This window comes from Camelus ferus, chromosome 20 (genome assembly GCF_009834535.1).
Source record: "Camelus ferus isolate YT-003-E chromosome 20, BCGSAC_Cfer_1.0, whole genome shotgun sequence".
In the NCBI taxonomy this organism is placed as follows: Eukaryota; Metazoa; Chordata; class Mammalia; order Artiodactyla; family Camelidae; genus Camelus; species Camelus ferus.
Window position 1 is genome coordinate 10,531,665 of NC_045715.1, and position 26,516 is coordinate 10,558,180.

The 26,516-nt window shown below is 43.9% G+C and overlaps 1 protein-coding gene across 1 annotated transcript in view; it reads left to right on the plus strand.

Annotated features, from left to right (window-relative positions):
* Positions 1-26,516, plus strand: part of JARID2 (jumonji and AT-rich interaction domain containing 2) — a 228,036-nt gene that overhangs the window by 128,270 nt on the left and 73,250 nt on the right. The window contains 1 exon segment of the mRNA XM_032462527.1: positions 8,249-8,390. Coding sequence (XP_032318418.1) covers positions 8,249-8,390 — 142 coding nt within the window.

The following is a 26,516-nucleotide window of genomic DNA, read 5'->3' on the forward strand; positions in this document are numbered from 1 at the left end:
TTGGTGGCTTATCTTGAGGAACCTGGGATAGAAGGTCTGTTCCTATAAATAAAATAAAAACCAAATAGCTCTAGATTTGTTTCAGGCTGCTAGGGCTTTTGTTGGAGAAATAGGCCTTTTGTGGGTTTCCCTGCTGGGGTCCTGATTAAATCCATTATGGATGGCAAGGTGCTCATACTCATATATATATATGAGTATGTAAAAAATGTTGCGATTTGCTTAATGTTAATGTTCTTTTAGGTTTGATATCCTCCCTAGGGGCAGTGGTGGCTCCTGCAAAGGCACTGTGGAAATTTACAAGAGAGAATTAATGTCGCTCTTAAAGCATTGAGCTCTGTTGACCATTTTAGCCAAATCTGCAGTTTTTAGCCAAGCTTGTGTGAATTTAGACCCTTCTCTGGGGACGGAATGCCATCCAGCTATGGCTGGTCCCTTTATTTTATTGCCAATTTATGTGATCATTTCCCAGCATTTAAAAATTGTTGTTTGATTAAAGTTAATTAGTTCATCCTCACCATAGCTTTGGTTTCCTTTATAAACAACATGCATGGTTTTCATTTCCTTTCATACTTTTCTTTCTCCGCTTCTGTGTCCCTCCTTGAAAGATGGAGGAAACTGAGGCATGTAAACAGATACCGATTGGGTGATTCTAGGTTCGACCTTAAAGCTTTAAACTCTGAGTGCTTGATTCTTCTCCTGTATTTTGTGCATTCATCCATGTTTATATCACTGAATATAAACACAGGTGAATTTTAGCAGCCATCAATTGTGGGTGCCTCGAATCTCTGCAGATTCTGAGGCCAGGTTTCTGGGGTTCTGCTTTCTGTACCATTTCCATTAGGTTTCCATTAGATTTCCACTCGGGAGAGAAGGCAGCTCTCTGAGGCAGTAGGCCTCTCTGAACTTGCTTGTTGTCAGCAGATTTTTTTTTTTTTTTGGACTTTCAATAGCCCACTTAATCCTTCATCATAGTCATCTGAGAAGTGGGTGTTCAGTTGACTTGTCTATATGTGAGTACTGAGTGTACTGGGAAACTTCTGCCCCTCCCAGTCATGCTGTGAACAAAACATAGTTTTGAACTTCTGTGGGTCCATTTTATGGTCTTAGAGAATAAAGGCAGCCAGAGAGGTTTGGGAGTAAGGATGGGGATATTAACATATCCACGAATTAAGATGTTAGGACACAGAGTATTTGGAGTTGTTCCCATGTATCTTCACTGACTTGTACACAAACTAGTAACTCTATAGGATTTGTCAGTTTGCGTTAAAGCCAGCCTTGCTTAACTTTGTAGAGACTTGTTATTACAGGAGAGCCGGTTTCTTTTGGTAATTTCTAATTTCTCTTTGTGGGGTACATGTAATGACGATGTGAAGCTTTAAAGGATTATCTGTATCTGTCTATATCTATACCTAAATACATGCACACACATGTATTGCAGTTACTTAAAGGTAGAGTATCGCTAGCTATCTGAGAACATGCTGTGCATATGGAACTCTCCCTTTGAGAACCGCAAATTCTGTAATTTGTAAAACCAGATTTTGGCATGTCAGCTTATCTGAATGTAAGACTTAGGGCATGTTGGTCTCATTTATGTATCTAACAGAATTTCTCTAAAAATGCCCCATGTTTACCTCTGCCGTGTCTGCCTCTAAGTTCCCATGCTCTGCAGCGGTCCATTGTTCTGTGGCTTGTCTTCCACACCAGCCTCACTGAGCCTAGCACTGTCTTTAAGCACTTCTTCTAAAGTGGAAGGCAGTTTTTGACCTTTGGGGTGTCCAGTTCTGGGCCACCTCACCTGCGCAGTGGAACCCTTTCACTTAGCTGATAGAAACTTACATTGCATATCCTAGAGGATTCCAAGGATTCATGTTTTTGGACAGTCTAAACTGGGCTGACTGGTTTGCCGGTTTAGAAGTTAATAAGGTATTGGGATGGGACATGGATCTGGGATAGAAGAGTTTAACATGAATGGATGTGGAATAGAACTTTTCATTGTACAGCAATGTGGTTGCATATTTGAGTGGTTAATATTACTCAAGATACTGTACCTGTTCTGATTGTTAGAAAATTCTCATTAAGGATGAACAATGGGGCAGGGGGAGTACAGGGAGAAAGGAGCCTTTGCCTCGGAGCAGTAAGGGAGTTGTGCCAGAACGCACAGTATGTTTTGCTCACTGTTGTGATCATCAGAGTTTCAGTAGCCTCTCGGCCCCCTCCAGAAATCTTTCCTGGAGATCATGGCTCCTTCCCGCTGAGGGAATTTCGTACCCAGTGAAGTTCCGCTGTGGCTTTCTGGTTGTTGTTGTTGGAGCCTCTCCATGAGGACTGTTGGCTCTCCTCCTGTGACCCCTGGTCAGGACATGGGAAAGGAGAGGTCTTCTGTCTCTTGGTGGTGCTCACTTGTGTAGGGTTTAGTAAGAGCAGCGTCTGGTCCCCCTTCTGTGTGTAAATGCGACATGTCTGCTGGCTTTTTCCTTTGTGCCCCAAGGTGAGGAAATGCCTTCTGGGCTGAAGGGTTCTGTTTGCCTCTTGTCCTGCTAGTGCCTCTCAGATGTAGTCATTTGCTTGGTCCTGAAGTAGGAGACAAGGATGGGGTCAGACATCCTTGCCTGCTCAGGGGCCCAACTTTTTCCCTGTTATTGCGTCGGGTTTTTTATCTAATATCTTTTCTCAAAAAAGGGAGCGTGCAAAAGGAGATTCAGATTGCTGAGAAGGTTTTGTGGGAAAAATGTCTGGTGATGGTGAGGGGCTCCTGGGGGACTATCAGATGTCTGTCTACTTTTTGGATGTTTAACGAAAACCTGTGTTGCCCCTGTATCTTGGGGGCTCTTCTGAGGGGTTGTTGGGGCTATTTTTTGGACTCCATTTTCGTGGCTGGAGTGGGAAATCTCCACAGCTGATTTGAGAGCAGACAAAGGGGAGCCCTGGTCTGTCAGGGCCCATTCTCCTGAGGGAAGGGGGTAATTATTTTCCATAAGCTGAGGTATTAAACCACGCTCATTTGTGCTTCGTTGACCATGAGTGTGGCACTGACATCATGCCTCAAGACTGTTGCTTGTTCTCAACCACCTCGGCGTTTTGAGATGGAGAGGGTGTCAACAGACGGGCCTGGGCTTAGCTTTGCAGACCCCTCTGCACTGCTCACCCCTCCCCTGGAACCCTAGGATCGAGCCAGACGCTCAGCTGCTGACCCAACTGTGTGCAGTTGGGTTTAAACTCAATATTCATGTTGACCCCGTGAAGCTGGCCTGAGCCAGATTTTCCCTGGCATCCACACGCAAAAGCAAACAATCTAGTTTTCCCCCCACCAAATTTGAGTGAAAATAAGCTTTATCTTGCACTAATAATGGCAGCAAACTAGGCATTCTGCATGCCTCAGAGAGGGTCCTGCCTCAACCACGGGGGCTGCTTTTCTAATCTTTCAACTCCAAATGCAGCAGCCCCCACTGCTGCTGAAAATGAAAGCTCTCTTTGGATGCATGACTGTTTAATATGTAATGTGATACCTTGTCTCACAGTGACAGGGTGACAGACGGGCATTGGCTCTATAATACAGAATTACCTTTTGTGAATCTCTGCCACAACAAAGCCAAGCACATTGACTCTCCCTAATATGCTAATATGTCCGTGTGCTCCAGATGTTTTGGAAGCTCGGGGACAGCTTCAAAGGTCCCCTTGTTTTTCTTTCTCTTTAACCCTCGTTTAGGCATCGCTTTTGTGAAATACAGGCACTAGATTTTCCTTCGATTTTGTATCCCGAGTAGCTAATGGGAGGACTGGCGGAACTTCTTTGTGTCTGAAACATCATAAAATTATAAGGACCATTCTGGTCTGCCTGTTCAGATGTTAGGAAAGAATCTCCTTCTCTGTAGATGTTTGTGTTCTGAAATCTGTAGCTCTCACCCGTTGCCTAGCTGAAGGAATCTTTGGCCTCGTCTGTGTTTCAAATTCCTCGTCCGCCTTTACGTGAAGGCAGGAGGGCGAAGTTCATGCACACGGATCTCCAGCCTCTGAGAACAGAAATTCTCCCTCTTTGCTGTTGCTGGTCCAGGCTTAGGATGAACCGACTTGGGTGTATTGCTTTTTGAAAGCCTTTTTGTCGCTTGCTTACTTGGGAGATGGGAAGAAAAGCTCCTGAATTTGGTTACCTTGGGGTTTTCGGATTGTGAGCGTGGGCACTGCCCTTGTGGTGGCTGAGTGGTCTCAGGCCTGTGACTCGCCACTCCTGCCAGCTGATGGGGACTTGCCGGGGTCGCAGGCATTCCCCAAGCTGCCTTTACCCCAGTGGTTTGGAGTTTTCAGCTCATATTTATTGCTTTTGTGCAAGACAATAGGCATGGTTTAATTTAAGTTCCACCTACTGAATATTAATAGAGGAGAACGAGCGCTGGGGTGGGGAGACCGAGTCTGTGGGCTGGTCCGTTTCCTCCTGTAACCTCCTCCCCACGTCCTCCCTGACAAAGGTTTGTGTTGGTGGGGGGGAGGGGTTTGGAAAAACAAAACCAGCCTGTGTGTTTCAAAGAGGATGTCATTACTTCTCATTGACTAAAAATAATCTTAAAAATTGTTGGCGGGGCTTTGTTGGAAAGGGGGAAGCAAAGGCCATGCACACTGGCTCGTCTGGTGTTAGAATAATGGCTGTCCTGCCCCATGGCATCACGTTCCATCTTGCTGCCCTGGCTCTCCTGGACTGGGCAGGTGCATGAGCTGGATGAAAACATTCAAAATGAAAAGGGGGTGGGTAGCTAGTACATTGGAGATGTGAAAAAGAGGGTGGGGGTGTGCAAAAGACAAAAAGCCCAGGTTCATCCAACCATGTAGACTGTCTAACTAAAAATAAATGTACATTTTCTCGGTGCTCACGTACAGGATGGGAGCACTCAAACTGAGAAAGTCGGTCACATGCAGAGCAAATCATCTCGCCTCCTCTAAAGGCGAGGAAAAGCCGAGGCCCTCGAGTTTGCAGAACAGGCAGCCAGTGCCCTGTGTGTGGGCCCCCTTTTCCTGATCTGGAAAGTGATGAACACCCATGTCTCTTCCACTGCAGGTCATCAGACATTGTTAATCCTTGGAATGAGGGAAACTGGAGTTCTTTGAAGGTACTAGTCTGATGAGGGCTTGGGACAGTGGATTCACCACTTCAGTTCCTTTCATCAGAGTTTGGTTGTGCCTTAGTGTTTCAGAGCATCATCCATTTTGCCTCACGTTGAGCCTCCCATGCAAGTCGGTTAACCTCCGCTTCATGTGAAATTTCATAAACCAGTTTTTCTGAATTTGTGCTTGGGCCGTGATTATTTTAGGAGGGAAGAAACATCATATATCTATATCCTTGTTTTACATTGATGTCTCTTACACATGTGTTTTTTTTTTTTTCCCAGCATGTGTTTCTTATTAAAGTCTGTATTTGTCATCAGCGGTCTGACGGCTTTGTGATAAGTTCTGTAAGCCGCCGTCTCTCCCTTCAGAACATTAATGATTTCGGGGGAATAATGCCCCAGCAGAACTTTGGGCTGGGATGTCTTACTGTGGGTCGTGTTATGACAGCTTATGGCATCATAATCAGTTTCCTGAGATCTAGTGCACACCTGCCCAGAGCTTTCAGTGCCTGAGGGCAGCAAGATCTCTTCCTGCCTTGAACCTTGCTTCCTCCTACAACAGTGGTTCTCAAAATGTGGTCCCCAGACCAGCCAAAGCAGCAGCCGCAGCACCTGGAAATCTGTTAGAAAAGAACACGCTGGGGGTGAGGCCCGGGGAGACTTGTAGAACAAGTTTGAGAGCCACTGCTCTTTACAGTCTACTGAGGTTCTTCTTGTCTGAAGGACGAGCATATAGCTGTCCTTGCGTAGCTTAACTTTTCTCTGCCAAATCACTTGTTCACTCACTCACAGGATACAAAAAGGATACAGCAAGTGCTTCTAACCCGAATTCTCCTCCCAACGCCCAGTCCCATCTTACTTCCTCCTTGATCCACATACAGCGTCAGGACAGCCAACCACCCCTTCCTCCTTCACTACCACCGGCACCACTGTTTTGTTTTTGCTTTTAGGTGTATTGCAGATACCAACTTGGCTGTTCTTGTTTTACTATTGCAAGTTTGCTTGCTGGCCCTGGTGATTCATCTTCACTGTCCTCTCCTGTCACTTGCCCTGCAAGTGTCAAGTTTCTGCTTTGTACGTGCTGCTACGTCATACACACAGGTGTCTCCTCTCACTACTAGAATTTAGGTTTTGATTATGCCTTTATCCCCAGTGCCCCGGCACATATAGGTGTTAAGAAAATGAAGTTATATTTCCTTCCTCCTTTCCTGCTTTATTGTCTTTTATGTACTTACGTACTACTGAAAAATTTGAATTCAAGCAAGAGTACACTTCTATGTAAGAGGCATATCTCCCTTTAAAAAGTTCATTTTATATATATGGTTATGTAACCAAAATTTTTATTTTGAAATTTACCATTCTTTTCCAGTGTGGTAATTCATACGTCATCTCCCCTTTTTACACATGTGACTCCTGTCCCTGGGCTGGTTAATAACTGTTAACCTCATCTCATTTAATAACTATGGCCGTTTCATCCTGCTGTTTGGGTGGGATGCTGCATCCCCCTCCGCCCCCTTGTGACATTATTACAGCGCTCTAATTGAATGCTGATCAATAGCAGTGTTATTTCAACCACATCCTAGTGTTAGTATTAGTTTTCTAGTGCTGTGTTAAAAAATATATAAAAGTAGGTAATACTAGTTAGTAATTATCTGACTTAGCCTAATAATACACCCAAAATAGTTCAAGAATTAATTTGAAATTATTAAATGTTGGAGTCAGCTTTAAAATAATTAAAGTTAAATAAAAGTAATAATTCATTTCCTTGACCACACTAGCTATATTTCAAATGCTCAGTGGGGGCCACTGTAATGGATAGCACTGCTCTAATCTTTGAAATGTTGGCCACACTTCAGCCCTTAGACTCATAGATTTCCCTACAGTTATGTCTCCTGTTTGCCTCACAGTGCAGACTCCCCACATTTTCTCTTTCTCTGGGAAGTTGTCTGTGTTTTCATTTCCATATTGTAGTCACGACTCCCAAAGCAAGTCTAAGTGACAGCTATGGGATTTTATTTACTGCATTGTATTTGATTTCCAGCCTTATGTTATTACTCATACTCTGAAATGATGTAAAAATAGATAACTGGGAAAATGCATGCATAAACAGGCCGAGTCCCAGGGTTTTGTTGCAGTATACTGTGTTCTTTCAAAAAATCTTAACAGTATGTGGAATAGTGTGTTCTGTTTGGTGTTTGCTGTAACTAATAGGAACCACTCTAAGTGCTTCAACCAAAAAGTTATTTAATACAGGGATGTAAGTGCTTACCAATTTCCTGGAAGGGTTAGGAGAACAAAAATCAAAGGGCCACCCCGCCCTTTTGGCCTCACATAAAAGCCAGACACTGAAGCTGTGAACATGCAGACCTTGTGCTTGCATTTCTACTGATGGCTCAAAGGCTGGTGACTAGACAGGGGCCAGTTGCTGTGGACACTTGTGCTGATGCGAGCTTCTGATTGGTGGAACCTACATTGTACCCAGAACCCCAGATGCAGGGACACCTGAGTGGAGGCAAACCAGCCAGGCTTTTATTCAGCGGTTACCCATGATTGTGGCCTGACTGCTAAACTGGGCCATGTACACCATCATGGAGAATCCTTATCCTTTGAGACGATCAAAGGCAGATGTGGTGACCCTGATCTAATGGCCTGCTAATGAAGAGAATGTTGTACAGTTGGATTTCTAGTTAAGAACTCAGATACGGCTGCAGAGTAATGATGCTTTTTCTTGTGTGGCAGGTACTGCTTCCTGAAGGCAATTCCAGAAAGGATTCTGGTGTTTCTAGAGTAAATATTTAGGAAGGATAACTAGTTTGGACTGAGGTCCTCTCTTCCTTTCTCCTCCCCAGCCCTGCGAGATGTTGATGTGCTTCAGAAAGAACTCTGCAGCGTAGTATCACCATTACAGATTTCTGCTGGAATTTCTTCCCTTTGAAATGATCTCTTTGGTAGGCATTCCACTCTTGTGTGAGGTCTAAAGTAGGATGAGGTGTGACTTTCCCCTCCTCCATTCACGAGGGATACGTGCCTTTCCTTCTCTCCTCTCCGGATCCTTGTCTGCCCTCATCAGCCACTGTGTAGGGTTAACTGTGGTAAAGTGCTGCTTCCTGATGTCATGTATTTAAGTGTTTGTCCCCTTTTCTCACCTGTAGGGCTCCTTGGTAATGGCCAGTCTAAGGGATTAGGACCAGCATCAGAACAGTCAGAGAATGAGAAGGACGATGCATCCCAAGTGTCCTCGACTAGCAACGATGTTAGTTCTTCAGATTTTGAAGAAGGGCCGTCGAGGAAAAGGTTAGTACCCAAGGCTGAAAACATTGGTGCCTTAAACCAGGGAATTCAAACTAGGTGCCAGTTTTTTGGCCCCGTTGGAACATACTTGGGCCCACTCACCTGATCTCCTGATTTTTTTTTTTTTTAATAGAGGAGCCAGAATTTTGGATTTTAGTTTAAAATTTCCTGGTTTCTAAATACTGTCCACTATTTACAATTAAAAATGAATAAACCAAACAAAAACAAAAAGAAAAAAAACAAAAGGCTTTGGGCCAAACAAAACATGTTCCTGCCATAAAAATTGGCTGAGAAGTTGCCAACGTGTAATTCCTGTCTTTACTGTTCATATTAATTGATTTTCACCAGTTGTATTCTTGAGTATATTAGATACTATTTTGCCATTGCTCAAGAGATGTTTCCTAAAATTTGAAGAGTTAAATGTGGCGTTTCTGAAAAAATTTCCCCATCATCAGGAAAGCAAAATCCACTTGGTATGCAACCAACTTAGTAGATGTTTCATCGGTTCTTAAAACTTTTATCGGGAGGTTTTAAATTTTTTTTTTAAATGACTTTCCTAAATAAGCTTAAGATAGTTTGATCAGGAAGTTGGCTATGGTCGTTTGATAGGAGTTGTGGCTTTATGGTCAAACAGGGATAGTGACATTATATAATAATACTTATAATTGAGTGTTTAAAAAACACTTTGCTGGTTATCTGCCTCATTTTGTGTCATGTGTTGTCTCCCCCCTGCCCCCAATTTAGAATTTATATTTCATTTCTTTCCTTTTCCGTTCTCATACTCGGTGTTTTCCTGGATGAGTAGGTTAATTACTTTTTCTTAGAATCTGTTTGTTTGAAAGGTTGGGGAAAGGGGAAAACAAATCCCCTGAGCAGGCCTTTGTTTACCCTTTCCATAGAATTATAGTTACTTTTCAGAAACTATCTAGCTGTGTGTATGTAATGAACTGAGTATGGTGGAAAATTAAGAGGAAACAATTAAGAGCGACCACGTGTGGATATTTAAAAATCCTTTACCAAACTGTACTTTAGATCTGAAATTTGAGATGTGCAGCTCCGAGTCTTTGTTTTCCTCTACCACGCAGTGTCTTCGTTTTAGAACATCCATGGTATAGACTCTGTTAATTTCCATCCCCTCTTTTTCTCTTAGTCCTCAGCACTGTGTCTTAGAAGGTGTCATTGGATTTGTTGGTAGTACAGTTTGTGTAGGAAGTGTCTCTGCCAGCGTACTGGACTTTTCACATTACTCTTTTTAAAGACTCTTGGGTGAGTGTAGCCGTGCTAAGCCCTCTTTGTTTCAGATGCTCTGTGACAAACATTTGCTCTGCCCCGATTTGAAAAATGCGTCATCTCAAGAGAGGGAGTTCAAGGTTGGTTTGTTTGTTTGTTTAATCACGTCACGTATTGGAATGTGTAATAACATTATCCATGTTTACAGACATGAGTGGAGGGTTATGCATCTAGCATCGTCTTCACCTGTGTTTGGGGAACAGAAGTCTGTGAGTTTGGTAGGAAAGGACAACACCCTGTCCTTCAGCTACATGACTGCCCATCACCTTCACCCCTGGGAGGATCTGGTCAGCATGGGGGTATGATGACAAAGGTCATTAGGCTTCATTCTCTTGGGGATGGGATGGGAGTGGGGGCCATTTGTCCCTGGCTCCTAGTGCCCTTCTCAGATGACAGTGCTTCTGGCTTCCTCTTTGTCTGGGACTGTGTGGCAGCTGTGTGCAAATTAGTTAATTAACTTTAGTTCTCCAGGGCAGAGCAAAAGAGAAACTTTGTTCAGGGTGAACTTCATGAAAACATAACCATTTCTAATCTGCTTTAATTATTAGCATGCCGACTACCTTGTTTTACTGAATTAAGGGTACATAACAGCATTTTGGCGGATTATAATCACACTCTGCTAGTGAAATCCATCAGGGGCATAGTGTAGATCAAGGATTGACAGGTTAGGCTGGATTTAGGGCTGGTGTAGGGCGGCCTGCATTGCAGAAAGGGGTTTTGTAGTTTACGAATGAGTAGTGTAGTTAGGGCATAAATTTCTTGCAGTGTTGCAGGGTATGTAGCAAATACAAAATAATAACTTTTAATACTTTTTGGCTTTTAAGAGCTCATTTGTTTTGATCCCTTGTTGGTACTGAACATAAACATTTAGTATAAATTACTGGGTATGAGCCCTGCCTTCTAAGAACTGGAATCTCAGTTCCTGGAGGTTGTTGTCAATTACTGTCAGACTTCAGTGCTCAGCCTTCCTTCATCTCCCATATAATGTACCTTTTCTAGTAAATCGAGGAGTGTGCTGTCTCCGCTGATGCCAAGCCAAGCCCAGAGTAACTACCTAAAGTGATTTTAAAATGTTGCTTCAAGCGCTGGATGGATTGTTGACTAGATGTTACTTTTCACCTTGTGGCTAACATTCCCAAAGTCTTGTAAATATGCATGAGAAGAGCATGTTTTATGATGGGCCACTTGCATTCTCTGTTGGCATTTGGACTTTCTAGGAGGGATCACTGAATCCTAAAATTCCAGAGTCATGATTTATGTATTTGCCTTGGAAAAAGCTCTCTCTCCCTCCCTCGCTCCCTCTCTTAAGAATGATACGAATTACTAGCTATTCTTGTACAGTTAATTGCTCTTTCTAGGTACATGTTTTTAGGATCACCAGTTAATAAGCCTTTTGTCTTGATGGGGGAGGGGGAAAGACAGGAAATTTATGTGTCTGGCTTCCTTAAGAAAAATTAAAATCTGAGGTGTAAGCTGCACCAGCCTCAGTTTATCCCTTGCCCTGATTTTCCAGCCTGCAGTTTGAAGCAATTCCATTTTCTGATTGATGCCTGTAACACATTTCTTAAGTCTTTAGTCAAAACATCCCATGTGTTTACAATGTGTTATTTTTCTACGGGAAGCCCCCTACGCTATGTTTGGCCCTGTGTCCTTAGTGCCATTGGTTTTATGTAAGATGGGAATGTTTTTGGTACATAGAAAGCAGTAGAATCCAGAGTTCCATAGGATTTATTTTTCTTTATTGAGACAAAAATAAAAGGTATTTCTTTACCTAGCCATTAAATCACTCTGTAAAAGGAAGAGCCAACCTCTAGAAGCTTTTTGCCTGTTTGATGGACAGGGCAGCCCAGCCAGTGCAGATCTGAAGGACTCAGTGCTGGTGGGAGTTCCTCAGGGTTGGTTTTCTGTTTCTTTTGATCATTGTGGTAGGTGAATTTAACAAATCATTTAAAAAATTCATATATTAATTAGTTATTACTATTTAGAATGGAAACATCATAGAGACCCTCAGCCTTTAATCAGCCCCTTCTAAATTTGTTGGTGGCCATGCCTGGCTCCTTAGCCCCTCCCCATTATATGGCTCCTCTCCTTACACTCGGTTATTGTAAAAATTTGTGTTTCCTGCAAGAAATATCTGATTTCTAAAAAGGAAACCAGAATGGACAGATGTTGTTCGTTAGGTGTGGCTGGGCTGTGAGAAACACGGGAATGAGGGTTGTGATTGGGATGGAGATGGTGTTTGGCTGGTGGAAAGGAAGGTGTGCAGAGACGTTGGTGATGGTGTACTTTCAGGTGTAAGTACATGAGAGATCCAGGAGGGGTCACCTGCATCAACCACTCAGATATCTAGCCAAATTAACCGTGTGTCCTGATTTTACTTCCACTTGAGGGGTGGAGGGGATAAGTAGGGGAAGTGTAAAGGCAGTGGTAGTTATCAGGGATGTGTCACAGGGACCTGGCATGTGGCACTGTGGTTAATTAAGACTGTGGGCTGGAGCCAGACAGTATGATTTCTGGCAAGGCTATGTACCCGTCACGTGCTCGTGGGCAGGTTCTGTAACATCGCTGGACCTCAGTTTCCTCATCTGTAATATGTCTGTTGACAGTGGTTTGGTGTACTGAGCAAGTTAATTCTGGCGGAGCTCCCTGCTGCGTGATGAGTACTGCGTGTTCGGTATTACTGTTCGCTGTCATCTGCGTATTTGACACATGGGTTGCTACATGGGGGCAGGCATGTTCATTGAAGACTTCTCCGATGTGTTTTAGGGAGATTGTGATTTATGCAAATTGTGATTTATCTCTTTTCTCCTTGGCCCCGTCACTGCCACCACCACGACCTGTGGGCGTGTGTCCCTCTTTTTTAAAGTTACTGAGTCACAGGAAGGACCCTAGTGGTGTAAGGTGTGAATTTCCTCCTGCAGAGCTCAGTGTGACCGGGTATTTGCTTGCCCGGGGCAGGCACGAGTTGGGTGAGGTTGTAGTTGGTGAAGGTGTTGCCGAGCAGATGCCATCTGGGCTGTTCACACATAAGTCATCGCTTCACCTTGGGGCAGCCCCTATTTTGCTAGGTTCCTGCTAAGGTCCCGGACACACTTTTAAAAACAAACTCCATGACAGTCTACTGAACTAGCTTAAAAAAATAAAAAAAGTACAGACTGTGCCTCTTCAGGGATTCAAGTGTTTTCTTTTTATTAAACAAAGGGCTGCTGCATTTTAGTTATTTAGGCGTTTGCTGACGTAGGACTTACTGAGTTCAAAGACAGGGAATCCTGCTCTAGGGGTTTGAACTTTGAATTTGGGGAATTACTTTAAGGGTGAAGAGTTGGTGCAGTTTGGATTTCGGGTGTAAATACATGTTGAAGGTGATGGGGCTTTTAACACGTGCTCCTTTTAAAGCTAAATTGTCAAATGGTACTGTTTTGCTTATTTATGTTCTGAGTGACTATGTTGACATGAAACACTGTGATACTCTTGGGAAGAAAGATAGGCCTGAATGCATAAGATTCTTGCTTGGCAGCACGCAGTGTTGGAAATTGGAGTTACTCAATGGGAATGCCCTTAAGAATTGGAATTTTAGAAGCCTGAATAGTTTTTATGTATCCCTTTAATAAAATGCACTAGCAGAATGGTTTAATGTTAAAAGCACTACTAAATTCTAGAGCTATCTTGACTGAAACACGTTTTCCACTTTACAGGAAGTAAAAAATGGACAAGACTGAGGAGCTGAATATTATGTGGCACCTTTAATAACCACAAAAAATAACTGGAATTAAGTCAGTGTAGCTGCGTCCAGCCTGTCTGCTCTGTGCAGTTGCCGTTTCTGATGGTCTTCTTTCCTTCCCTTAGATCTAAATGTCTTTCTGACATCATCTTCCTTTTGACTTTGCCTGTAGGACTTTAACATGTCTAGTTTCTGTTGGCTTTGGATGAATCATTCAGCTTTCTTATGTCTGAGAAGGTCTTTATTTCACTCTCATTAAAAAAAAATCATTTATTATTATTATTTTTAATGGAGTACTGGGAATTGAACCCAGGACCTTGTGCATGGTAAGCATGCACTCTACCATTGAACTATACCTTCCCCTAAAGAAAATCTTTTTATTAAAATTGTAGAATCCCATGCTGTTGTAAGAAATTGACACTCATTTGTGGAAGACACTTTTGCTGGGTATAGAATTCTAGGTTAATAGCCCTTCCTCCTGTACCCTTCTGTGGGGTATGTTAAGGTGTTGCTCCACTGTCTCCTGGTTTGCAGTATGCCTGACAAGGCATCTATTAAAGATTTTAAAAAATCTATTCAGTGTGCTTTGGTATAGTTTTCTTTGATTCTTGTGTTTGGGATTCATAGAGCCTCTCAGTTCTGTGGATTTAATCAACTTTAGGAAAGATTGAAACCGTGATTTCTGCAGGTACTTTTTGCCTGTGTTCCTTTCCCCTCACAGGGATTTCATTTGCACATACATTCAGCTGATTAAAGTTGGCCCACAGCTCATTGGTGCTCTGTTCCTTTTATTCTAGTCTTTTTTCCTCTTTGTTTCATGTTAGCTATGTTCTAACTAAAATCAGCCGACACGTATTTTTCACCTAAGACATTGTGAGTTTTAGTCTCTAGAAGTGAGATTTTGGTCTTTTTATTATCTTCGCTGTCTCTCCTAATATATCTTAGCCTTGGCTCTACCTTCTTGAATGGAATTACAGTAGATGTTATAATATAGAATGGAATTGTAATAGATGGTTTTAGAGTTTTTGTCTACTAATTCTATCATCTGTGTCACACTGATGTCCCTCTCCTCAACACAGGTCATATTTTCCTGCTGTTCAGCTTGCCTGGCAGTTTCTTACTGGATGCCAGGCATTGTAAATTTTCTTTCCTTGGGTTTTTCTGGATCTGTTTGTGTTTCTCTACCTATTCCTGAGCATCGCTCCAGGGCGTGATTAAGTTACTAGGAAACTTTGAACCTTTTAAGCTTTGTTAGGTAGGGCCAGAGGGCAGAGTTTGTGTGGAGTTAAGTTTCCCCAGCTTCCTGTGAATTCCGGGTCCCGTGTTGGCAAGGCACATTGCCAGCCCTGTGTGGGGTTTGGGGGCTGCTCCCTCTAATCCTGTCTTGAAGTATTTTCCTCACATATGAACGAGTAGTTGAAAAGGGTCCTCACCGGATTCCAGGGCTTTCTGGGTGACTCCTGCCTGTCCAGTGCTCTGACCCACATCCTGTTCAGTCATGTGTGGGGCAGAGTACTAATTCTCAGTTCCTTCTCCTCGACTCAGGTATTCCTCTTGTTTCCCCACTGTGTGCTCTGGCCCGGACATTCTCTCCAGGCAGTCAGTCACTTGGGCAATCATTTGTTTCCCAGGGACCACTGTGCTTTGTTGTGCGATGCCCATTGTCTTGTGTGGAGTTTTAGTTCTTTCAGGCAGGGGGATAAATCCTGTCCCTTAACTAGAAGCCGAAGTTCTTCTCTGTTCTTTGAATGCTGACCGAATGAGACTGAGAGAGAAGTGCACCGCAGGAAGCGTAACTACCGTGTTTGCACTTTGTCTTAGTCACAGTCATAACCTTACGTTTAATTAGTCATCAGAAAAGAAAAAAAAAAGTGAATTGCGTAAGTAGGCCCTGATGCAGTGTAAAAGAAAATTTCAAAATAAGGAAGCAATTGACCTATAAATAGAAAATTTCACTCCATAAGAGAGGGTGCGCCAAGTGGAAATCCATCCTTCATACTCTGTGAGGCTCAGAACCCCTGTGTCTAGAAGAGGAAGCATGTTCCCGTAGTGAACATAACACATTGTGCTAATAAATCTTACCTTAATCCTTAATGAAACGCCTGAAAGGCTTTAGCCCTGTTTTAGAGCTGAGTCAACAAATGTTCAGAATGCTTCCCCACTGACACGTTTCTTATGCACAGCGAAGTCACGGTTTGAGCCCGTCTTCAGACCTGTAATCCTGGGAAGTCTCCCACTACAGCACGTCACCTTGCATCAGGAATATCAGACCTAGTATTTTCAGATATCAGCTGGACGGAAGAATGCAAGAAAGGCGCTCCTTTTGGGCCAGCAGTACCTGACTTGGCAAGCTGGACCATGGCTGGGTCACAGTGCCTCTTGTCCCATCAGCTGAGCACCTTTGTGCATGGCCACCTTGTGGCCCCTCAGATCATACAACCTAGTAAATGCCCTCTTCTCTGCCAGGGCTTGTATTCCTTCTTTAAGAAGTGAAGGTTTTTCCTTCATTATAACCAAGCAGTAGATAGAAAATGGGCAAAACTTGTTTATTTTGAGCAAAGCGCGTTTTGCTTTTGAAATGATCTCTGGAGTCCTCCAGTATTAGAAGTTAGAGGTCCTGCTTTCCTGCAGAAGGACACTGGGCAGAGTGAGAGCATCCTGGCTGTGAGAACTGTCAGGCCCTCACTGACTCTTCCATTTCAGGTGACGTCGTTCCAGGTAGATCTCTGATGACTGTGGTTTTAGGGGGTTGTTCCTGCACGGCTCTGGGAGAGTCCTCTTTCCCTTTACTTTTCATCTAGTCAGGGGGCTTGAGGGGCTGCTCGCCTCAGGTACCTGCTCCTGGATCTGCTTCCCCTGTCCTGCTGTTCGAGTTTGGGGTAGAGTTTACATCCCTCAGCTCTACCTTAACCTTGATTGCAAGTGTTTTCCCAGATAAAATGGCCACCAAGGTGACCCTGAGGGTCAGGTGACTCAGGGCGTGCGGGGGCATCTCCAGTTGTGCCAGAGGTTCTCTCTGGCTGTGGACACACACATTCTGTTGGCTGCAGGATGGCACAGGCCAGGGTTGTGGTTGGAGACATATCCGTTCCCTGCAGGAGCGTCCCCTGGGCGTCTGTTCAGGCCTCACAGGTCACTCTCACAACCTCTCCTTCCCCTCGGTAACCCAAGACACTAGTGGTCTGTTAAGAGAAGCCCCCTCCCTTCTGTCCCCCGTGGTGACAGACAGCCTGGCCAGGGTGTCTGCAGAACCACAGAAGCTACTCTAGTAAACAGAGCGCACGACTGGTTTTGCACATGAACTTATTCGTGGGAGGTTTATGGGATTCCCCTTTTCCCCTTCCTGTCTTGGAATTTTAACTGCTTGGCAGATTGTTACCTGTGTGGCATGACCCGGGGGTTTCAAGACTATCTTTTGCGTTGCTTTGTTTTACAGGAAGCAGGTCCTTTTTCTGTCCATGAAGCATCTTGTGGAGTCCCTCCCCACACGTGTCTTCTTTCTCACATGCTAGACCCTCTTGTCAGTGCGTGTGAATAGTGTCTGAAGGCACCGGCAACCCCCTTCATGGAATAAAGGTACAGCCCAGTCTCGGATTAGAGGAGAGGAAGCTGAGAGACTTGGTGTTTTAGGGGGTGGGGTGTAGCATGGCTGTTGGAGGAAGCAGAGGGTGGATTTTGGAAGAATGTGGAACTGGGTTCCTGGGTGACTGAGCAAACCTGGGCTGGCATTTTGAGGTTCCCTTTATGGAATATGCATAGTTTTGTTTGGCTTAAATGGAAGGATGGACTGCAGATTCCCTTTGGAATGTTTTTTTTTCTCTACCCTGTATCTCTAGCTTTAGCCAGGGCCCACTGATACACCCAGCTGGGGCACGTAGCTTCTCTGTGTGCTCAACTTCACCCTGGGCTGTGTCCCACCTGTTATCCTGGGTCGGGGTCCAGGGCTGCAGGAGCTGGGCTGGCTTGTGATGGCCCGGAGCCCCTTGGCCCTCCTTGTGAGGGCCTGAGCCTTGACCCACGCAGTTCTTTGTGCTCTGTAGCAGGCTGCTTCTGCAGGGCCTCATCTGCTTCGGTGCTTGGGACAGGAGGGCTGGAAGAGGGCAGGGTTTATTTACTAACTTTTCTGTGCCAACATAGTGCGCCTGAGACGAGGGTTAGTTTATGCTTTGAAAAGGGCACACGTGGGTGTTGAGGCAAAAGTATCAGATCCCAGTCCAGATTTCTATCTTGTAGAAGCCTCAGGATTGACACAGTACTGTAACTGATTTAAGAAGTCACCTGTCCAGAGAGCAGACCGCACCCACCACCCCCATCACCTGTCCTGGGCCCCTGGAGTCTGGGGGGAGGGGCCGGCAGGAGCTGCGCAGGCTTCCAGTTGGACCAGCCCAGCTAGGCAGCCTTGTAATAGCCCTCAACCCAGGCAGTTCTTAGTATTAAACAGGATAACGTAGCTCAGCAGTGGATCGGTGCCTGGTAGGCTTTAGCCTTGGTCCCCAAATCGGTCTAAGACAGGATGTGCTGAGAGGCAATGAATCCGTACTTGTTGAATGCATGTCGAGTGGTAGCATTAGCTTCTTTCGATTATAGGAGGGAACAGGCTCCCTGTCTTCACCTTACTAAATGAACAGCAAACCCCAGTCGTGATCTCTTTCTTTTTTTAGGTCAAAGGAAGAGTAGACTTAAACATAAGAGGTTCTCGACTAATTAGAAGGGAGATGGGGGTAGTAATCGAAAAGCTGTTACTGTTGTCTGGTTTTTATTAGAAGACTTTCAGAATAAATTTCCATCAGCTCCATCCTTTCTTGACTTTTAAAGTTATCATGGAATTTCCATCTTTAAGTGTCTATTAAAGCACCACCTGTCTGGCCTGGGTAATCTGGGGTGGGGTAGCACCTTGCTGTATTTGGGGTAACACAACGTAGGAGTGTAAAGCAAGGAGAGATGGAGCTTTCTGGCATTGTGCAGTTTATTTTAAAATTTACTGTTAATGCTTACCTTCCTGGAATTGTGCATTAAGCTTTCTCATTAGTGAAACTGGGCTTCTCTTTGCTTAATATGTTATTTTTCCTACTAGAAAGGGATTCTGTTTAGAGAAGTCTTCATAGATACTCAGTTCTTCAGCACGAACACACTACCCTTCTAAAAGTTGAGCGCACGTGGGTCTTAGTGTGAAGGAAGGAAAGGGAAATTCAGGGCTGCCCCAGAACATGTGTGTCCTCTGTAGGGTAAGAGATTGGCAAAATACGTTTGATTTAATTCGCCGTTAATTATTGCCAAGGGCAAAGTTTTAGAGACTTGTGGACATGGGCTGCTGCTCCTAGAATTTGGCTGAGGTTCCTGGTAGTCGCACAGGCTTTGGCTGCGTGTATTTGTTTAAGGAAAATGGTGGAACTTCATTTGAGGCAGTTTTATTACTGCTGTGGCCGTTTCCTTTTTCTGTTCCCTCTGAGGTCTGATTGCAGGGATGTCACTTCCACCTGCCATGCAAATGATGCTCTAGTATGCTTTGTGGTTGCCACGGAAACTGGGTACCAGCTTCTTTCCTTCCTCTTAGATCACATCTCTTCCTCATCTTTTAAATACAAACATCTCTGTCCCATGCTCTTGCCCTTCTGGCCTTTTACACCCTCCAAAGGACAAACATAAACACGTCCATGATCTTTTCAGTAGTATCCGACCCCCCTGGAAACTTATCAGTTGGGAAGTCTTCCTTGATGAAATTGAGAGCACGCACAGAGATGCTGGGTGTGTGGGGGTTTAGAGTCACCTCATTTGTGAAGGGGGTGACAGCCATTAGTGTCACTTGTGGTTCACATGTGAGTGCTTGCAAGGGTTGTTAGACATGGCTTTTTATGCAGCGTGTTCCTTAATGTCAGCACCTCACTTGGCTGCTTAGCAGCTCAATTAAAAGCATTGCACATGGTTGCGACTAAGATGGGAATAGAGTGTTCTTACCACCCCCACCCCCGTCTGTTCCTTCCCTCCTTCCTTCTCCCCCCTCCATTTTTATGGTAGAATTGGCTGGGTGGGGGTGGGGCACTTGGCTGCAGAGATACTGAAGTACACACTGAAGTACTTGTGTGTGTGTTGTGGGGGAGAAAACTTTTGTTCGTTTCTGCTATTAGAAATTTAAATAAGCGATCATGATAATAGGTGAGCTTTTCCCCCTTGGAATAAGGTAAATATCGGGCAAGAATACTTTCTCTCTTGCTTCGATTTAGAAACACAGAATCTTTCAAAGAGTGTCAGCCTCATAAAATGCCTTGATCGATCTATCCCTCTAGCTTAAAGCCCTGTCCCACAGGGTGAATGTGGAATCGGCAACATCAGTCTCGTTTTTTTTTTTTGTTTTGTTTTGTTTTGTTTTGTTTTGTTTTGTTTTGTTTGTTTGTTTTGTTTTGTTTTGTTTTTTGAGTGTGTTTGGGTGGCGATGGACTCGGGTGGTCGCTGCTGCCTGGCTGTCCCTTGGCCTTTAGGCTTGAGAAGGGCTTGGCCCTCGGCTCCCTCAGAGCTGGGATCGTCCTTGTTTGTCTCTCTGTCCCCAGTGGCTGGTGGAGTATCTGGTATGTTTGCATGTTTTTGTGAAGGTAAACCAATTCTAAGAATAGCCAAATAACGTGTAAGGAAAGGAAGGCTTCCCAGAGGAGTCGCTATGTTTGAGAAGCATATTTTCCTGTTTAGAATTGTCCAGATCTTTCATCCCTCTTCGCATATTGCAACGTAGGTGTGTGTGTACTTGTGTGTCTGTCTGCCTGTTTGTGTTTCTGAAGTATTACCCATAGTTATTTGTTTTGTTTTAAAGGGTTAGGAGCAAACTTTTTGGTAGTGATAGAATACTTTTATCCTCCCCCCCTCCCCGCCCCAACTTGTTTCTCCTCCTCTCTCCTCTCTCTCTCTGGTTTCATAAATGCTTCCTAGGTCCAAAATTACGCATCCATCTATACCAAAATACAATTTGTAAACTTACTTCTTGGGGCCTGTCTTGTGACCCATCTGACTAGGGCATAAGGAAGTGCCTGTTTCTACTTTCACAGCAGCGTCTGGAGTCCTCCAGCTGCCACAGTATAAGGTCACTTAATTTCCATCAGCAATGTTAATTAGTGATGCCAAGCGAAGGAGGAAATGCCTTCTTGCCTGAAGGCCCTGTGGTTCCTCCTGTGGTGCTAACTTAAGGTTGACCACAGTTTTCTGGTATCCTTAGAATTTTGAGATGCTTACAGTGATCATCAAATTCTATGATAATAAATATTATTCACTCATAATGATGGTGATAAGCATATATTACCTTATCCTCTCAGGTTTTGGTTTTCTCAGAGGTTGAAGAAGACCTAGCTCTTGTTTATTTGCTTTTGAAGAAAATATGAATAGCATATATGACCATTTTAAAGAAAGCTTTAATTATGTAGAACTGGCATTTATTTTAATTCCTGGTGTCTACCATATATAAAATGTAGAAGGATTGAGAACATTTAAAAGGAAAACAAAAACAGGGTCTTAAAAATGAATCTTTGGGGGAGGGTATAGCACAAGGTCCTGGGTTCAGTCCGCAGTACCTCCGTTAAAAATACACAGATCGAACCACCCCTCCTCCAATTAAAAACTGTACAAAAATAAAATGTTCTAAAATTTAAAAAAATAACATAAATAGAAAACAGATAAAATAATAAAAGAGAATCTTTGCTGCTGTTCCTGCTTGGTTTCAGACATATTTGGAAATGAATGGAGGCCTTTTAAGAGGCTGCTGCTTTCATATGAAGTACTGTTCTTGTTGAGTATATAACTGTACTACGGGCAAGGTGTTTTACTGAATCAAGTAAATTGTTCCTTAATAATATAATTAAAAAATGACACGAAGTGAGTATTGGCTCTGATGTATTATGATGTAAATCCATTTGGTGGTTATCGTCTCGTGGGAGGGCCATTTTTGTCAGTGTCTACTTACCTGGGGATGGTAGGACTACTGGGCGTTCTGTCCAGGCCAAGCCCACCTTGGTATGAGGCATGAGTGGTCTGTAGAGGATGCTCTGAGTGACCGTGAACACTATTCAGGCCAGTCTTGGGGTGGGGTACTTTGTGGTGCCCTGTGGGGTGTTCATTAACACTTTTTTTGTTTGTTTGTTTGTTTGCTTTGCTTTTTTGTTTTTTGTTTTTGTTTTTGGCCTGTCCACTTGGAACTCTACAGATTGGTATTCTCGCAATTGTAAAATATATGTTGTTTTCAATCATTCTTTCTCTCGAACATAATTACTGATTTGTTCAGCCTGTTACCCTGCCCCCGCGAGCTGTGTTTGCATCCCTCATGACAGCCTGCAGACCGTTTGTACTGTGACCTCCTTGCTGTTCTGGCAAATGCCGCTGTGTAACGTGGACTGGCATGTGGCCTTTCTGGAGCTTGTAGCTAGCCCCCTTTGTTAGGAATTTGAGCCACCTTGGCCGTAATTTCTCTCTCGATCCTCATTTCTTAGGACTGTGCCAGTCCGGTCTTGCGGAACGAGGCCTGGATAAATGGAGCCCTTATAGGTCATCTGAATGTCAGATCATCTGGGTCCATAGATGAGAAACCTAAGGCTTACAGAGGACTGGGGCCCTGGGAATCCTTGTGGTGAGAATGTCTCTTAATGTTTGAAACAATTTAGAAACCAAAATTACACACCAATCTTTCCCAAGTTACAGCCGAAATCTGTGTGTCTCCTGAAGGATGCCCTCCTGCTGTGAGTCTGGGCTGCTGTTTGAAGCAAGAGGAGGGTGAGGCAGGTACAGCTTTCTCTGTGATGGAGATCTGTGTGTCTTCAAGGGCACGAAGAGGGATGCCCGCAGACACATGGAAGGCTTGCTCGTCGGGCCTTCTGTGTGTCCCTTTCCCTCCTCATCCTGCCTCTTCTCCCGCCCCCTTTGGTGTGAACAGGTGCTTTCCTGTGGTGGCCACATCTTTCGGTTCAGATCTTAGGTGGGCAGGACGCCCTTGAATCCCTGTTTGAGGACAGACCTTTGCTCTTGCCCGTCTTTCCTGGTCTCCTGTGTTTGCCCAGATTTTCAAAATTCATATTTAAAACAATGAAATTTGTATCCAGAGAAAGTATTTAAATCAAGACCACGAATAAAATGTTCCCTTTCATTGAAAGTTTGAGAAATGAAGAAATGTACAGTTGTCAGTTTGGATTGTGACACCGCAGATTTCCCAAAAAAGGTTCTGTCTCCACTGTTAACCCTGAATCTAGGAACGTAGTAACTGCTTTTGTTGAAATCTCCTTAAGCCAGTAGTTAACTAAATCCATGCCAGTGGGAGTGGACACACCTCTCATATTAAGTAAAACCAGTGGCCAGGCGGGCAGGCTGACCCTGCCGCGAGCAGTGCCCATGTATTTTCTGCTAATCGAACTAGGACCTACGGTTCACGTAGCACCAGTGTAGCTACCTTTGGTGCTACCTTTGAAAGTAGCATTTATCAACAAGTGAGAGGGTAAATCTTGAATTAAAATCACTTTGTACTGAATCTGGTCTTGTTAATTTAAAATATAAAGTAGATCTTCAACGTTGCCTTTATGGTTAAACCAGTCTCCGTGTCCAGTGCTAGGGACAGAATGCTCCTGTAGTTTGATACGGTGGAAAGAGTTCAGGCTTTGGAATAATGGCCATGTTTGCTTGGCATCTATGCTCTGAAAAGCTGCATTAAGTCTCTGGGCCTCCGTTTCGTTGTCTGGTAAGTGGTAGCTGCAGTGCCTTACAGGCTGGTGGCTCTACCCAGTGGTTCTCCGACCTGGGTGTGCAGGAAACCACTGGGAGGACTTGTTAAAACACAGCTTGTTGGATCCCACTCCTGGAGTTTTTGATTCAGTGAGTCTGAGAATTTGCATTTGTAAGTTCCTAGGTGATTCTGATGCTGCTGGTTAGAGAATCACCTTCTGATAGCCACTGCTCTGGTGACCCCTGGACTAAACGCTACATGTGATTTAAAGCACCTGTTCTTTAATAAATACTAAATACCCATTCTCTGCCGAGTTGCTGTGGGAGTGGACAGAGGTGATCCCTGTGGTTAAGAATTCTGGGGCCTTTGGTCTTTAGCTGTTAGATGTAACAGCTCCTCCTGAAGGGCTTGGTCTCACAGGACTGTTAACCCTAAATCTAGGAACGTAGAAACTGTGTCTTCCCCGTGTCTCCACTTGATAGTTTGCGTGACTCCTTTAGGTAAGAATTTAAATGAGTTGAGTTGATTTTTCTCTTTGGTAAGCTGTGATCATTTTAGGTTCTCCTTTGAACAAACCTTTCCCCAGACCCACGGGTGAAGCGTGGTTCCAATTTACTGATGTCTGCCCTGCTCTTTCCTTCATAGATGTTGAGTTCAGGCCTTGGCCGATTTTCCCCTGCCTACTTGAGACAGACGATGCCTTTTTCTTTATATGCCCCCAAATGTTTCCTTCCTCAGCCTTCTCATCTGCCTTGTGCAGAAACAGAACAGTGATGTCTTTCCTTCCCTTGCGGTTTATTTGAAATTATTTATAGATTGGCTGCACGCCACCTTCTTCCCACCCCGAACCTTTTTTTTTTTCCCCCCGTGGTGTAATTTTACTTTAGGTAGTTGCTTATGTGCAGTATGTCCTCCCAAAGGCATAGATGTTTTCCTGCTATGAACAACTGACCATAGCAGGCAGTGTGATTTAACCTCAGACCACCTTTGCAGGGGAGCCTCGCAGGCTGGCTTCCGTTTCCTATGTGTAGACTTCTTCCCAGCTCCTTGTAGGGTGCAGTAGGCGACGCTCTCTTTGGGCAGGTAGATACATCCACAGTGATTGCACAGACATAGGTCTGGGGATGGTTCCTACTATGCTTTCTGGGCTGCGCAGAGGAAAATTTGGAAACAGTACTATGTCCGTGTGAGTTATTTCTACTTTTGTTTTGTGCTTGATGTTCAGGGATGGCATTCTGGCTGACAGTCAGTGCAGTATCATCACATCCCTGTTCAGGTTCTACCAGCCTTTCCTCCAAGGCCCTTCCAGGGTGTATGTGTGAATGTGGGCGTGGCAGGGTGGGGTGGGGGCGGGAATAGGTACCTGTGCACCAGCGCACCTCATTCTTTCCCAAATTTCACACGTTTCAGCTTGCACAGGATTTAATTTAATTTATACCCAGCGGGGGAATCTACCCATAAAACACACACACCTCTATCAGTCTGTCTCCACCTTTCACTGTGTGCCCGACAGTTTCTGTGTTTTACAAAGCAAGTTGTGTTTTAGACCAGAGACAGAGAGACGGCTCTAAATGACACTGTGGCTGTCCCTTGGTGCACAAGATTCATGCTGCTAGTCACGTTTACTGTGAAGGGCAATTTCACATACTCATCACTGTTTTCTCAGTGGCTTATGTTTTCAAGTGAAATTTATTGTATTTTTAGGCTGTGGGTTTCTTTTTTGGGGGTGGGGGGTGTCTCCCAGAGGATGTTGCACAGAGATTGGGATGAAGCCAGTTCCCTCAAGGAGATGATGGGGAGAGAGAGTGTCACATAATTCTGCAAGGGCAAGTAGGGTGAGTTCTCATTTGTGTTTATTTTAACCTCTGTCAAGAGTGGGTGGGAATGCACTGGTTTATGATCGCCATGACAGCAGATGCCGTGCCCCATGCCCCTCCCCACAACAGGAAATGAACCCATTCATTTATCCAAGCGTCTCAAAATTCTGTTATGTGAATTCTGTGGACAATTAATTCAGGTATTCTAACAGAATGTTGTTGTGTGTTCTCTAAGAGTTTTCAGCAGTGGCTTCATCCTGTCTGAGTCGCCAAATGCTCTTCTTGAGGCACTGTTTCCTCATCTGTCAGGGGGAGATGAGAAGGTGGACAGTGCACAGTAGAACAAGGTTTCTCAGCTTTCTGTGTCTGGGGCCTGAAAAGAGCCTTTCTGTGCTAGAACTTTTCTTTGATCTGTTTTAATAATTGCAAATTTTTTCTTTCTACTTCATAAATAGGTTTGGGCTTATTTTTAATAGGAAAATGCTTTAAGTTACCACCGAGATAAATGTTTACTTTTGTCTTTTTTATTTTTATGGAGGTATAGTTGATTTACAATGTTATGTTAGTTTCTAGTGTACAGCATAGTGATTCAGTTATATACAAATACATATATACATACACACATACTTTGCATATACCATTCCTTTTCATATTCTTTTTCATTATAGGCTATTACAAAATATTGAATATGGTTCCCTGTGCTATACAGTAGGACCTTGTTGTTTTATATATGTTAGTTTGTAGTTGCTAATCCTAAACTCCTAATCTCCACCCCCCGCCCCACCTTTTCCCCTTTGGTAACCTTAAGTTTGTTTTCTAAGTCTGTGAGTCTTTTTCTGTCTTGTAAATAAGTTCATTTGTGTTATATTTTATATTCCATATATAAGTGATATATATTTGTCTTTCTCTGTCTGACTTGTTTAGTATGATAATCTCTAGGTCCATCGACGTTGCTGCAGATGGCATTATTTCATTCTTTTTCATGACCAAGTAGTATTCCATTGTATAAATATACCACATCTTCTTTATCTAGTCATCTGTCGATGGACATTTAGGTTGTATCCATGTCTTGGCTGCTATGAATATTGGGGTGTGTGTATCTTTTCAAATTAGAGTTTTTTTAAACATTTGTTATTGATTTATAATCATTTTACAATGTTGTGTCAACGAATTAGAGTTTTTCTCTAGATACATGCCCAGAAGTGGAATTGCTGGATCATATAGTAAGTCTGTTTTTACTCTTTTGAGTAGTATTGTTTTCCATAGTGGTTGCACCAACTTACATTCCCAGCAGCAGTGTAGGAGGGGGTCCCTGTTGGGGGACACATGGAGGGCCAGTGTCCTAGGTGGCGAAAAGAATTTACCAGAAACCAAGAGAAGTTTAAGAACAAAGGAGAGTTGAATAGGTATGGTGCTACAGGCAACAGTGGGCCACACAGACAAGAGATGCCTGCATGTCTTCCAGGTGTGAACATGCAGGGTCTTTTATTGAGGAAGCGGCTGTGAATGCAAAGGGACAGGGGAACTGATTTTTGATTGGCTGTAAGTGAGGTAGGGGGTTTGGTACATGGGAGGATAGTGGATTTTCAGCTCCAGTAAGATGGAGACCTGGGCTG